This window comes from Urocitellus parryii, chromosome 7 (genome assembly GCF_045843805.1).
Source record: "Urocitellus parryii isolate mUroPar1 chromosome 7, mUroPar1.hap1, whole genome shotgun sequence".
NCBI classification, from domain to species: domain Eukaryota; kingdom Metazoa; phylum Chordata; class Mammalia; order Rodentia; family Sciuridae; genus Urocitellus; species Urocitellus parryii.
The window spans coordinates 141,147,607-141,161,485 of record NC_135537.1 but is presented as its reverse complement, the minus strand read 5'-3'; the positions used below and the strand labels follow the sequence as shown (position 1 = coordinate 141,161,485).

At 46.8% G+C, this 13,879-nt stretch overlaps 1 protein-coding gene across 3 annotated transcripts in view; it reads right to left on the bottom strand.

Annotated features, from left to right (window-relative positions):
* The window catches only part of Phf12 (PHD finger protein 12), a 46,308-nt gene extending 35,549 nt beyond the window's left edge, over positions 1-10,759 (bottom strand). For all 3 annotated transcript variants that reach the window (XM_026388835.2, XM_026388837.2, XM_026388836.2), the window contains exons 1-2: positions 8,966-10,759; positions 8,138-8,319 (exon numbers count right to left, since the gene is read on the bottom strand). In XM_026388835.2, coding sequence (XP_026244620.2) covers positions 8,138-8,319; positions 8,966-9,031 — 248 coding nt within the window. In that variant the 5' untranslated portion in view covers positions 9,032-10,759. The remainder of the gene's footprint in view (positions 1-8,137; positions 8,320-8,965) is intronic.
* Positions 10,760-13,879: the final 3,120 nt, after the last annotated feature.

Here is a 13,879-nt window from a genome sequence, read left to right as displayed (position 1 = left end):
GCAGGCAGGAAAAGGAGTCACCCTCTCATTCTTCTTAACTGCTCTCAAGTCATGGGAAAAGCAATCAGCTAGTGACCTGTGCATGCGTCCTGGGCATAGTGTCAAATCTGCAGTAGCAAAGTGCCTTTCTGAAATTTGGTCTAGGACTTGTACTGAATACAATGTCCTCCTCTTTCAGGAAACTGGCAAGGAGACAGTCCTACTCCTGTCCTGTGTCTCTTGGGAGACTAGCATTATGCAGAGGTGCTCTTATAAGTGTCACTCATTGAATGGCAATGCAGCTGATCATGTTGTACTCCCTAGGGCCTTGAACTTAAGAAGAAGCCAAGAGGTGGGGGAAACAGACCTTTTTTTTCCCCTTAATTTTCTGGTGACTTAAAACTCTGACACCTTAAAACGAGAATACATTTCCAGGAGCCTGCGCCACATTAATTTAGCAAGGGGCCATCAGAAGTCCAAAGAGACTCTTCTGTCACGGTAGCCTTGTTAACCACAAACTCAAGGAATTGTATATGGGCTGGGGATTGGACAAGCAAGTTTAGAGATAGATTTCTTACTCACAATCAAAAGAACACAACATTCAGCTTCAAATAATTCTCTATTACTGTCATATGTAGGAGAAAAACTGTACCCATTTTTGTTAAGAAGGAAGACATCTGCATTTCTAGGTAGCAAAAATCCTGTCTGGAGCATTAAAGCAAACTATTACTTTTTATGAGCTATATAAAACCTTCAGGCAAATATTCTCTCCCTATTTACTACTATCTAGGCTTACACAAAGACACATAAACAGGTGAGCATGCTGCAGTGTACAAACAACTTTTTGATCTTGTTAACTGGGTTCCAAAGACAGCATATTAATTGCTCTGAAGGTATTTCTACCCCAAGCTGTTACCAATCAAACAAAGGCAATTAAATCTTTCTTCCTGGGCTGGGGATATAGAGTACCTGTCTATCATGGGCAAGATCCTGGGTTTGATTCCCCAGCACTGCCAAAACAAAACAAAAAACTTCCTAAAATAAGGCCAAGTATGAGAAGTGCCTAAACAGAAATTTTCTATTGTGGCTGGTGAGTCTGGGTGGGCACCCTGCCCAAAGGCAGGTGTTTTTGTTTTTGTTTTTTTTTTTTTAAATTATTTCCTCTAGGGTAACTTTCAGCCTTAGACTTTTTTGCTAGGAAGTTACCCAGAGAAGTTGAAATAGCAACATATGAAGCTACACTGTAAGGTTCTTTTTCACTTCAAGATGGTGAACCATCTTGACTAGATTTCACAGAAGAAACTTTTTACATCACTTCATGCCCACTAGGATGGTTTTAATCAAGACATAATAACAAGTGTTATCAAGGATGTGGAGAAACTGGAACCCTCACTCATTGCTAATGGGGAAATAAAATGATGCAGCCATATTGGACAACAACCTGGCAGCTCCTCCCAAAGGCTAAACATAAGAATTACCAAAGGACCCAGTAACTCCATCTATAAGTGCACATCTAAAAAGAAAGGAAAACCACATATCCACAAAAACTTGCATCCAAATGTTCACAGCACCATTATTCACAACGGCAAAAAGCAGAAACAACTCAACTGTCTACCACCTGATGAATGGATAAACAAAATTAGTACATTCATACAACAGAATATTGTTCAACCATGAAAACAAGTTGAAGTACTGGTAAATGCAACAGGGTGAATGTTGAAAAGGTTTACTGAAGCAGGAAACCTGTAATTCTAGTGACTCAGGAGGCTGAGGCAGGAGGATTAAAAGTTCAGACCAACCTCAGGAACTTAGCAAGACCCTTTCAAAATAAAAAATAAAAAGGGCTAGGGATGTGACTCAATTATTAAGTGACTCTGGGTTCAATCCTAGGTACCAAAAAAGGAAAAGAAAAGGTTTACTGAGTCCCTTTGAGTAATCTGATATATTACTTGTACTTTTGCTTAGAGGTTAACAAATATCAAAATACAGTGAGTTTCTTCCAACACATAGTAATGACTACTTGAATCTCCTTACAGTTCAAATTAGACAATTGTACATTCCTGATGCAGCTTTAAAAAAATATTCCTGGAAGAATACTTGACCAAGAATTTATAACAGACTATTATGAATCTCACCTCCAGATTCAAAATAAGGCAGTAAACCTTGCACATTCATGTCTATAAAAAACACCTAAGTAATTTACAAAGGCCCCAAATTGTCCTAATATATTAGTGGAGCCCATTTATAAAGTACTTTGAGAGCCTTAAGGAGTAGTGGGAAATTGATAAATCATAACTGCGTCCTACCTTTTAAGGAGTATGGCAATTAATTTTGGAATAGGTCTAAAATGAAAAATTCCAACTGTACCATTAAGTATTTTCTTTAATCTACACAGAAACCTTCACCTTTTAGGAGTATTAGCTCCTTTTCCATTTTAAAAAAAATTTTTTTTCAGTTGTTGATGGACCTTTGATTATTTATTAATTTATATGTGGTTCTGTGAATCGAACCCAGTGCCTCACATATGCTAGGCAAGCACCCTACCATTGAGCCACAACTTCAGCCCCTCCTTTTCCATATTTTAATATCTCTGATATTTCCTCTCTCAACCTAAGCCATTTGGGCCACAAACACACCAAATACTTTTTGTTTATTTATTTATTCATTCATTTATTTATTTGGAGTTGGGGGCTTTAATGTGTTGCCCTGGCTGGCCTAGAACTCCTGGGCTCAAGTGATCCTTTTTCCTAAGGCTTCAAGTTCTCACCACTGTGCCTTGCTCTGTTTGTTGGTTTTTTCCCCCTGCAGTGGTGGGAATTAAACCCAGGACTAGGATTGCATGTTATTCTTACAGAAAATGCAAAAAAAAAAAAAAAAAAAGAAAGAAAGAAACAAAATAAACATATAATCAAACTAGCACCTGACATAGTGGTGCATACCTAAAGTCCTAGAGACTTGGGAGACTGAGGCAGGAGGATCACAAGTTCAAAGCCAGCCTTAACTTAGCAAGGTCCTAAGCAACTGAGATCCTGTCTCAAAATAAAAAATAAAAAGGGTTGGGTTAAACACCTCTGGATTCAATCCCTGGTACCAAATAAATAAATAAAAACAAAAACCTAAACCAATCAGGTTGTGTATTATGGAATCATTTAACTACTGATGGGGCAGAGTAAGGGGAGGAGAGGGAATTCAGACATAGTAACCTCTATTCTTCAGCATCAGGTTTCTAAGAATTTACTGTGCTAAAAACAACAGATTCATAAGACAATGTTAAAAGTGTTTTAATTTATTGTTTACCTGATATTAGTCTAATGAGGAGTTAAACAACAAAAATCACAGAAAACCCACTCCTTAAGAAATTCAAACAAAGATTTTTATTCTAGAGTCTGTGAGTGAAACCTTTGTTATGACTCACTGAAAATTAAATATGCAAAACTCCAATCTGAGCTTAGTTTTGCCTGTGCAGAGACCTTTTTACTCTCATTCTTCGAAAACCTCATTTTGGATCTTGCTGCCAACACCAGAGAGAGGAAAGCCGGCCAACAATTCCAAATATAACATGCGGAGGCAAATGCTACAGAAATCTGTCTGACGGGAAGGGACCATGTTGAGGTCTGCAGAGGTAGGTGCACTTCTCAATCCAACCGTTTTGGTCCCTGTCTGGAGCAAAATGCCATGAGAAAGCAATGAGAGGAAACCAGCCAATTTCTAGTCAGCCTCATTACTGATGCCTTATGGTATTCACTCTATCAGTGACAACAATTTTTCCATTTCTCACACAGAAAGATGGGTCAGCAACATCTAAACCACTACCAATTATTACACTATTTAACAGATTTTTAGGGATCAGTCCCTGAAAATCTGAATTTTCAGAAAGCTCAACTTATAGCATGATTATTATGACAAAGATCAGTTTCACCAGGGAACACCTAAAAACATATCTCTTTCCAGTTCTCTAGGGGCAAGCTTAGTAACCCCTATTATCACTCTGAATAATTGATAAACCAGTTAAACTTGGATAAAATGATTACACTATCACTTAAACAAAGACCTCTACTTCTCAATTTTAACTCTTCAGTGAGGTCATGGTACTACTGAGCACAGAATAATTCATTCCCTATAGCATTCCCAGATAATCATTACAGAAAACCCCAAAATATGGCTTCCCATCTAATTGGGAAGAGATGAGTTTTCCTCAAAACAACACTGTGGCCCCTGAAAAAAAGGGCAATGAAAATAGCTTATCTGACTAGTCATTTCCTTCAGTAATTTATCTTAGAAAAATCCCCATGAGTCAAGAGGATTATAGAGTTCAAAGCCAGCCTCAGCAACTTAGCAAGTCCATGAGTTAAATCCCCAGTAACCAAAAAAACAAAAAACAAAAAAATTATGGCTAATGTCACTAAGACCAGAGGTAGTTTGCCAAGAAATCCCTTCTACAACATTTTTTTGGGGGTGGGGTAGGGATTGAAATCAGGGGCATTCAACCACTGAGCCACATCCCCAGCCCTATTTTGTATGTTATTTATTTATTTTTTAAAAGAGAGAGAGAGAGGGAGGGAGGGAGAGAGAGAGAGAGAGAATTTTTTTAATATTTATTTTTTAGTTCTCGGTGGACACAACATCTTTGTTGGTATGTGGTGCTGAGGATCGAACCCGGGCCGCACGCATGCCAGGCGAGTGCGCTACCGCTTGAGCTACATCCCCAGCCCCTTGTATGTTATTTAGAGACAGAGTCTCACTCAGTTGCTTACTGCCTTGCTTTTTGCTGAGTCTGGCTTTGAACTCTCTCGATCCTCCTGTCTCAGCCTCCTGAGCCACTGGGACTACAGATGGTGCCACAGTGCCAGGCCACTTCTACAACATTTTATTAAATCCTGTTCACTGTGAAGCAGACTGGCAAGAGACACTAGAGACTTGAGAAAGGACTTGTATCACAGAACTTTGAAAGGAGAAAGCAGCACTGCGATTGTCACCTACAGCATTTGTCAAATTCCAGCTTCTCTCTTACGCATTCTGTATATGATGGAAATTTTCACTACTTATCTAAATAATCCAGTCTTAGTTCAAAAGGAAAGCAAGAGAAAATATAGTCATGTAGCCTAATCTCATGCCCGTATGGTACAAGTAAGCAATGAATAGGACAAATTAATGAAAACATACTCAGGGATCAAAATTTTTCAGAAATATTAATTGCCTGACCTCACTAGGCTGGTTGAATTGGTTAATGAAGTATTTTACTTTTGTGTGAGTGAGGGTTAGGAGGCAGGAAAGTAGGATAAGTCTTACTTATCAAATGAAATGCATGCAGGAAATTCCTATTTAAAAAAAGATTCCTAGGGCTAGGGATATAGCTCAGTTGGTAGAGTATTTGACTTACATGCACAAGGCCTTGGGTTCATTCCCCAGTACCACAAAAGATTTCCTGCCTTTTCACCAATGATTAGAAAGTGATGTGATTTAGATAATAACTCAGCTAAGTCAACAGTACATTTAGTACTGGCATCTTCAAAAAAAAATTGAAAATGTGAAGCAACCCTATCTCATTTAGTACAATTCTCAAATCTCTGATTACCAGGTCCCATTCACGGTCTCAAAAAAGAAAAAAAAAGTATTCAAAGAAATGTACAGCCTGGACAAATGGGACTCTCACCATCAGTTAGAAGTTCCTCCCTCTCTCTCCTTTCTCTCCTTCCAGCTAAAGCAGAAACTGTTGCTTATTACAATTTGACAAGTTTTAGACCACATCTAATTAAGAGATTCAGAGGTTAGGTTTCAGAGTTTAAAAGCCCAATCTCAGATAAAATAACACTCTTTTTATGCTTCAGGTTTCTATTAAATAATTTCAGCATTGTCAAACAAATAAGACTTACACCACTTCATCCCAGGGGTAAAAAATTAGCCCACACTTTAAATCAAGAAGTCTAGCCAGGGGCTGGGGATGTGGCTCAAGCGGTAGCGCGCTCGCCTGGCATGCGTGCGGCCCGGGTTCGATCCTCAGCACCACATACCAACAAAGATGTTGTGTCCGCCGATAACTAAAAAATAAATATTAAAAATTCTCTCTCTCTCTCTCTCCCCTCTCTCACTCTCTCTTAAAAAAAAAAAAAAAAAAAAAAAAAGTCTAGCCAGGTGACTACTTGGGAGGTTGAAGCAGGAGGCAACCAAATTTGAGGTCCATGTGGGCAACTTCCAAAGACCCTGTCTCAAAAAACAACAAAAAGCAAAACAACAACAACAAAAAAACCCTCCCGTGTCCAGAGGATGTAGTTCAGCCCTTGTCTAGCATGTGTGAGGCCCTGGATTCAAATCCCTAGAACTGGGGGAGGAGGGGAGAGGGAAGTCTACAACCCCCATATCAAACATATCAAGCACACATATCAAACCTTCACAAAAAATTGTAAGCATTACAATATATACAGATTGTAAGCATTACAATATATACAACTCTCTCCTGTGTTCAAGGGCAGCAAAAGAAACTTCAGAGGAATTTTCTCCAAGTGGATTACACTTTAGAGGAAGGAAAAGCTAAAAAAATCACAGGTCCTTACAGCTGGTCTTAGTCACTTTATAATAAAAATTTAAAGGCCAGCAGCAAAGCTTCATCCAGGATAATCATTTTTGGCTGTGTAACATTACAAGTTAAGATGGGGTGCCCTTCTAGGCAAAAGTATCTTGGGAATGGTAACGGGAACTTCCCACATAACTTCTGACCACAGACTTAGTATCAGTCATCTGTCTAATAAGTGTTCCAAAACCTGTAATTAGTACAAATAAAGTAGGCACTATTTCACAAACCCAGAGAAGGAATGTAAATGCAACAATGGACAGACCTTAAGAGAAATCCCTCCCAACCTGTTAACAGTGAGCTAAAAAGGCAACATCAAAAACAAAACAAAAAAAAACCCAGGGGTGGTAAAGAAAATAGCCCTCTCTCCTTCATGTTTTCTCCAGCCTGCCTCCTTTCAGAGGCCTGCCTCACTCAACTGTTGCTGAACAAAACAAGATGCAATCTGGGTTCGCTGGGCGAATGGGGGATTTGTGTAGAGGACAGAGGTGATTTCTGCAGGCAGAAGATGGAGTTTAAACTCTTCTTTGCCGGATTTTCTATGCTGAGCTGCAGAGGAGGATCAAGCAGCGGGCAATCAACCCAGGTCCCTCCCTCTCTCTTCGGTCTCTCCCCTCCCCTCGCGTTCAGAAAGGCGGGCGGGGAAAGGGTGGGGGGAGAGCAAGGCTTTCCAGTTCTCAGCTTCTTAAAAATGCCTTTCTGGAGTCACCGCACACAATCCTACCCCGGCAGCAAAGAATTTTGCGGCGAACCTTCGCCGATCCGGAGCAGAGAAGTGAAATCGGCGCCCAAGGGCAATTTTAATTGTCTAACCCGGCTCGATTTCCTAAGAGGCGGCAGCGCGGGGAGGGAAAAGGGAGGAGGAAGGCAGCTCTGAGAGGCAACAGGGGGCAAGCCGAGGCAGAGAAAGGAACCAAAGCGGAGAGATCCCAGTCCCAGTCCCCAAGGAGCTTCTGCAGAAGGGACTCCAGGGCTGTTCCCACCTTTCATCGGAAAACGTTTGCAAATCATATATGCAGCCAAAATGGCGCTGAGAATAAAAATATAATTTAAAGGCAGGTCGCCATATTGTAAACAGAGAGGCAAAGAACAGGAGAACTAGAGACACCCTCCATGATTTCCTCCACAGCCGCAAGCACCGGGTCGCCGAGGTCTGGACCAGGGTGGCTGGACAGCCGAGGGCTCCGCGCACCCACCCCGAGGAGATCCCGGCCCCGCAGGAGCCCTGAAGGTGGCGGGCGCGCGAGCAGCCGAGCTGCACTGAGCTGGGAGCTCCTCCCCTTCCTCCCCCGCCACAGCCGGCCGTATTCGGCCCGCTCGGTCCCGACTCCCCAGAGACTTCCAATCTCAGATGAGGCTTGCCTCATTCTTCCCAACACCCACCCCTGGGTCCGGACCCACCGCTGCCGGTCCCTGCAAAACGGCCAGTTCGCGGCAGTACACGGGGGCGGGGAGGCGCTCGCCCCAGCGGCTGCAGAGTCAGCTAGCGGCTACAAACGCCCGTTATTTCAGCAGGCAGGGGCAGGCCAGGTGAAGGAATGTGTCGAGGAGGGTCAGCCAAGGGGCTCCAAAGGGGTCCCCAGACCTTACCAGCACTGGAGGTGGAAGGCAGCCGGGCAGTGGTCGCAGCACAGGAGATCTCCACCTTCCTTGCAGCTATCGCAGCTGTCGTGGTTGGTGGCCCTGCCGCTTCTTCGGGGCTCCTTCTCCGGCTTCCGACTCCGCTTTTCTGCCTCGTCCGACTTGGGGGGAGCCAGCAGAGCTTGGATTTGCTGCACACACATACAAACAGCGTGTGTGCATACTCGGAGTTCCCGGGCAGTCCGTCGCCCCCCCGGCGCGGCTTCTCCGTCACCCACCCCTCTCCCCCCTTTTGTCCTTCTTCCTCCCATCCAGGCTGCTCCCAGAACCTCTCAGCCCCCGGAACCAGGGGGAGCCCACCCTAACTGCGTTCCTGCCGCACAACAACGAGAAGAGCTTCTTCCAAATGGGGAGGATCAGGGTAGGGGGATGGGGAGAGGGTGCGCGGTTCCCTTCTCGCCACTTCCTTGTATGGACAGTGGGGGACTCCAAAGCCCAGCTCCGGAGAGGCCCGAAGCCCGGTACCCGGACGTGTTGGGGGAAGCACAAAGGGGCCGACAAGAAGGGGGTGGGGAGGCCCGCCGGTGCAACGAGATGGAGTGGGCTGGAACTCGGGAGAGCAAAATCGAGGGCGGCGGGTAGGTGAAACTGCTGCAAACGTCCTCGGAGACTGAGCTCAAGCCCCCAAATTGCAAAGATGGAAGAGAGACTGGGCGAGGAAGAAATCCCCCCTCCCCCGGTGCTCTAGTGCTTTGAGCTTAGGGTAGGCTTTGTGGGGCGGAGGGCGGAGGTTCCCTCCCGACGCTGGGGGAAGGGGATGAGGAGGGCCACTCTTACCTCCATCAGCCCCCCCGACGTATCCAAGTCGTACACGATCGTCTTGGTCTCCATTTTCTCCCACATTCATCCAACTCCCGGGCTGGGCGCTCTCTGCTCCGGCCCCCCCAACCCCGGGGGGAGGGGGGATTTGGGGGAAGGGGGGGCTCCTGACCCCGGTTCCCCTTCTTTTTTCCCAACACGGGTCCCGACTTCCTCGCCCAGGCTCCCCCCCACCCCCCGGCCCCCAGTTCCTGGGACGGCAGCGTCCTCCCCACGGGCCGTGAGGGGGGAGCGGCCCCTCAGTCCCGGCCCAGCGGCTGACTGCACAGTGGGTCCCGGCTCCGGGGGTCAGGCCTCGGCGGGGCCTAGTCCCACAGGCTAAAGCCGGCGCTGGCGACCGCTGGTCCGGCCGGGAAGGCTGGCGGGCGCTGCCATCCCGGGGTTGGGGGGATGGGGGGGGGCTGAGAGGTTAGGTGAGGTTGTGGTACGTGAGGTGACTTGGGGGAGGGTATTGGGGGGTGGTCCCCGGGCTCCGCCTCTCGCCGCCGCCGCCGTCTGCGTCCCGGCTGCCGCGCACTTGGCGCAAACTTACCGCGAGCGCCCGCAAAGCCACCCGCGCAGGCGCCCCGGGATCGCGGCTCGCCGCGCGCAACCGCAGTGACAGCCGGCGACCGGGCTCCCGCGCAGCCGCGGTAAGGGGGTACCCCCCAGCGCGCAGCCGCGCTGGCATCCGTCTGGAGCCCCGAAGCCCCGCCTTTCTGCCCTGCGCCAGCGTACTGAGCTAAAAGGGCGGGACCTGATGTCTCGCGCAGGCGCCTGGGAAAGCTCACAGGGGTCATGGCGCAGCCGCACGAACCTGGGGACTCTTCATCCATTGGTGTTTTGTGTGTAGACCAAGAGGACGCTGTTCCCCGCGCAGGCGTGTTGGGCGTGCTCCCCTCCCGCCCCATAACCACACTGCCGGCTCCCGCGCAGGCGTATTGTCACCTGCAGGCCCTCAAAAGAAAGCTTCTCTTTTCGCCATTTTGGTAACGGGACATGGGCTATCGTGCCCTTGAAGTCCTCAGGCACGAGCAGGAAGGAGCAAGATGTGGTGATGGATGGAGCTGGTAGGCTGTCGGCGATAGCGGTATTCATTGGGATATTGTACTGGACTATTTGGTTCCGGCGTCAGGTGTGGCTGGACCAGGCCGCCATATTAGTAAAGCGAAAAGAAAAGCCATTGCGACAAAAAACGACGCCTTTGGTGGCGGACTGGGTGGCTGCTATTCCCACATCGCTCCCGCTCCCGACAGTTAATTGTAGCCCGACCATCCCTGCCTCGCATGGTGACGGCACTGTGGGGTGTTCCACCTGCTTATTACTACTATCTTTTGAAAACTCTCCCTGAGAACTGTTCTTCAAGATGAAGCCAAAAGCCGAGAGTCCGTATAATTGACCACGCCCAGCTGCCTGACTTACAGTGGACTCCAACTCCCAGTTTGCAATGCGCAGAGGGGTCAAAGGGCGAATGGGCGCGCTTTGCACTCTGGGAACAAGAATCGCGATAGTTCTGATGGATTGTGGGAGTCGTAGTTCCGTGTGCGTGCGGTGCACTGTACCGTAGGGTGGATCAGGGAGAGTGGTTTGCCCTCTGGGAAGGGATACTTTTGAGAGCTGCCGAGCTGTGTACTGGGATTTGTAGTCTGAACCCTCTCACCTCGAATTCTGGGCGGAGAGTCATGCTTCTGTCTCGGCTCTGGCCCCTCCCCTTCCCTTGGTCTACTACTCCAGACAGTGGATGAAGCAAATGTGGAGGGAGCTGCGTGGTTGTCTCTGACAATAAGCATTTAATTATCGTTGTTGACATGTATATGTGTCCCGCTTTTTTTTTTCCTTGCTTTTTTTTTGGGGGGGGAGGAGTGTTTGGGGGATTGAACCCAGGGGCGTTCAACCACTGAACCACGGTCCCCAGTCCTTTTTATTTTTTATTTTGAGACGGACTTCACTAATTTGCTGAGGTTTCTTATCCTTTTACCTCAGCCTCCGGAGTCGCTGGGATTATAGGCATGCGCCACCATGTCTGGCTGCTGCCCACTTCTAATGTGAAGGCACACACATAACATTCTCGAGTTGTAAAACTGAAACGGGCTTGGAGACCACCTAATTTAATTCATTTCCAGTTGGACGTATGGAGCAGTGATTTGCAGAGCTCACATAAGTGACTTTATGGCAAACCTAAGCATGAAACATTTCTTGATTAACAAACCAGACATTGTCCACTAGGCCATGCTTGCTGTCTCCAAGGAATTATTGGGACATTAAGGAGGAGGAGTTAGGGTGGGGGTGAGAGTGTGTGCAGTATCAGGTTTCTGGTTTTCTAAACTTTCACTCTGCCTTTTTTTTTTTAAATACATATTTTTTAGTTGTAGTTGACACAATACCTTTATTTATGTATTTATATGTGGTGCTGAGGATCGAACCCAGGGCCTCGCACGTGCTAGGTGAGTGCTCTACCACTGAGCCACAACCCCAGCTCCTTTTTAAAAAAAAAAAAAAATTTTTTTTTCAGTTGTAAATGGACCCAATATCATTATTTATTTATTTATTTTTATGTGGTGCTGAGGAGCTAGCCCAGTGCCTCACGCATGTGAGGTGAGGCAAGTGTTCTACCATTGAACTACAACCCCAGCCCTAAACTTTCACTCTTCTGATTACTATTTTGTTACCTTAAAAGAGTAAGCTCTCGCAGTAGTAAAGAATGTCATGTAAATCGACTGCTTTATGACTTCTGTCAGCCTCAGCAAACAACAGACTTTATTGGCTATGGGTCAGAGGTGTGATCCTCAGAAAGGGAGCTAGACTGCTCGTATGGAAGAGGCAAAACCTTGTTCTTCCTGTAATTGTACTTTATGTCACAATCCGTTAGAAGTTAACACTTCATGTGCCCTCTTTGGTTTCATTCCCCCTGCTGAGAGCCCCGTTATGCTGCTGTGTCAGCCTGAAGGTATTATGGGAGAGAGAAGTCAGCCATTGGCACATACCCAGTAAGCAGAGCTTTGCTTTGATCATCACTATCATTTGCAGCTGAGAACAGGAACAGGCCGGGGCCAATGAAGGAAACAAGACTTGACTTTGTTGACAAGTGCCAGGGGAGTTAGACACTCCACACACTTTCCCTCTTGGAAGTTGGAAGATGAGGTCAGCCTAGTGGTGACAGGAGTTGGTGCCACCTTGGAGAGCTCCTGCGCTAGTTGTTTAAGAGGAATTGGGGAAGAGCAGGTGGGATACAGATGCCTTTGGAAGCGACCTCTTGTGGCTAATATAGGCATTGCATTCTGCGTAAACTGGAACTTATGGTTCCTTCAAAGCTGCTTGTCTAATGCCATGATTTGTGGTCAAGACCTCCCAATTGGAAGACTTCAGAAGCTGAAGGTGCTGGTTGCTGCTATTATTTATTTCAGGGACTTTTGTCTTCTGGCTTTTGAGTTCCCATATTTCCCTTGCTCTTATTTTGGAGAGCAGCCATGCAAGGCACACCTCTAACAAGCATGGAATGTGCATGCTGGGGACCTACGCCAAGCAGATACTTTCATCTCAGGAAGCTCTGTGGGATATATGGAGGGGGAAGTCAAGTGGATCCCACCTAGCCACTCTTTCCATATCCCCTGGGCTTCTGCCTAACTTAGGTACCAAACCCTTAAACTTCATTGTCCCTGCTCTTGACAATCTGGATGGTTTCTGAGGCTAAGTCAAACTAAGGCTTAATGTCCAGGAGTTCAGTTTCTGATCCCTATTCCAATTTACCAAGGCTTGCTTGCTTGCTTGCTTGAAAAGAAGGGAAAGGAGAGATGTGTCAGGATTCCTGGGACTTGTTGGCAATCCAGTGACATTGAAAAAGGTTTGGTAATGTGCCAGCTTACACTTCTAGATCTATTAGAGGAAGAAGTGAGATATTGGAATGAATGAACAGCTGGGTTCCTAGGCTCTCACCCCTGTGGCACCACCCAGTGGAAGCTCTAATTTCACCTGCCATTTGTTGCATTGACCTTTTGGGGACCATGGTGCCTACTCAACTGCATGTAAAATAAAAGCTGAGGGATATTGGTTAGTGGGTTCAGCATACCATATGATCCTGAGGTTCATGTCCCATTCATCTACCACCCTCCTTCCCTCCAAGAAAGCACCATCCACCTGAACATTGCTTGATTTTTTTTTCCAAAAACACCATTTTAATAAGGAAACAACAGAAATAAAAGATTGTTCTCTGGCTGGAGCTCAGACCCCATATAATACATTATATATACAAAATTGCCTTCAGCCAGCTCCTGGGCCTCTCCCTGGGGCTCTCTGACTCTGTCCCATGCTAAATTCCTGGGTCCTTGGACCTCTGCTCATCTCCAGAATATACCTGCCCACTCCCCTTATGCCATTACACAGTGGCAGGAGGAGCAGCCTGCCAAGGGGCTTGGATGAAGGACTAATAGGAAAGGGGGTATTTGTAATAGGCCAACAAACATCAGGAGAGGGTCCCCCCTCACTTCAGGGTATAGGGCTGCAAGGGAGCAGTCGGGTATCCTGCTTTGGTGTGGAGTATGTGTGCCCATTGGAGCCCACCCTGAGCTTGGGTAGAGTCCCTGAACCCTTTGGGTCCCTTAGAATTATTGCCTCCACCATTTCAGGGCAGGGGGCTGAATTGTCCATTTCTGAGGCTTTAGCGAAGGGCCAGAGACTGCCCTAAGGGGCTAATGTTGGCACTCCAGGATTACCCAAGGTCACCATTGAGAGTGGTTTTCACTCCCCGTGATGGCCCTGTGAGTAGCAGCCTGGTGTAGTTTCCACCACTGTTGAGTTAGTCCAGGGCTGGGTGGTGGCCATGGGAAAAGAGGTGCTCCTGTTCTGCCTTCCAGGCAGGAGGGCCAGAGTGTGGGGAAGGTTTGAGAGAACACTGGC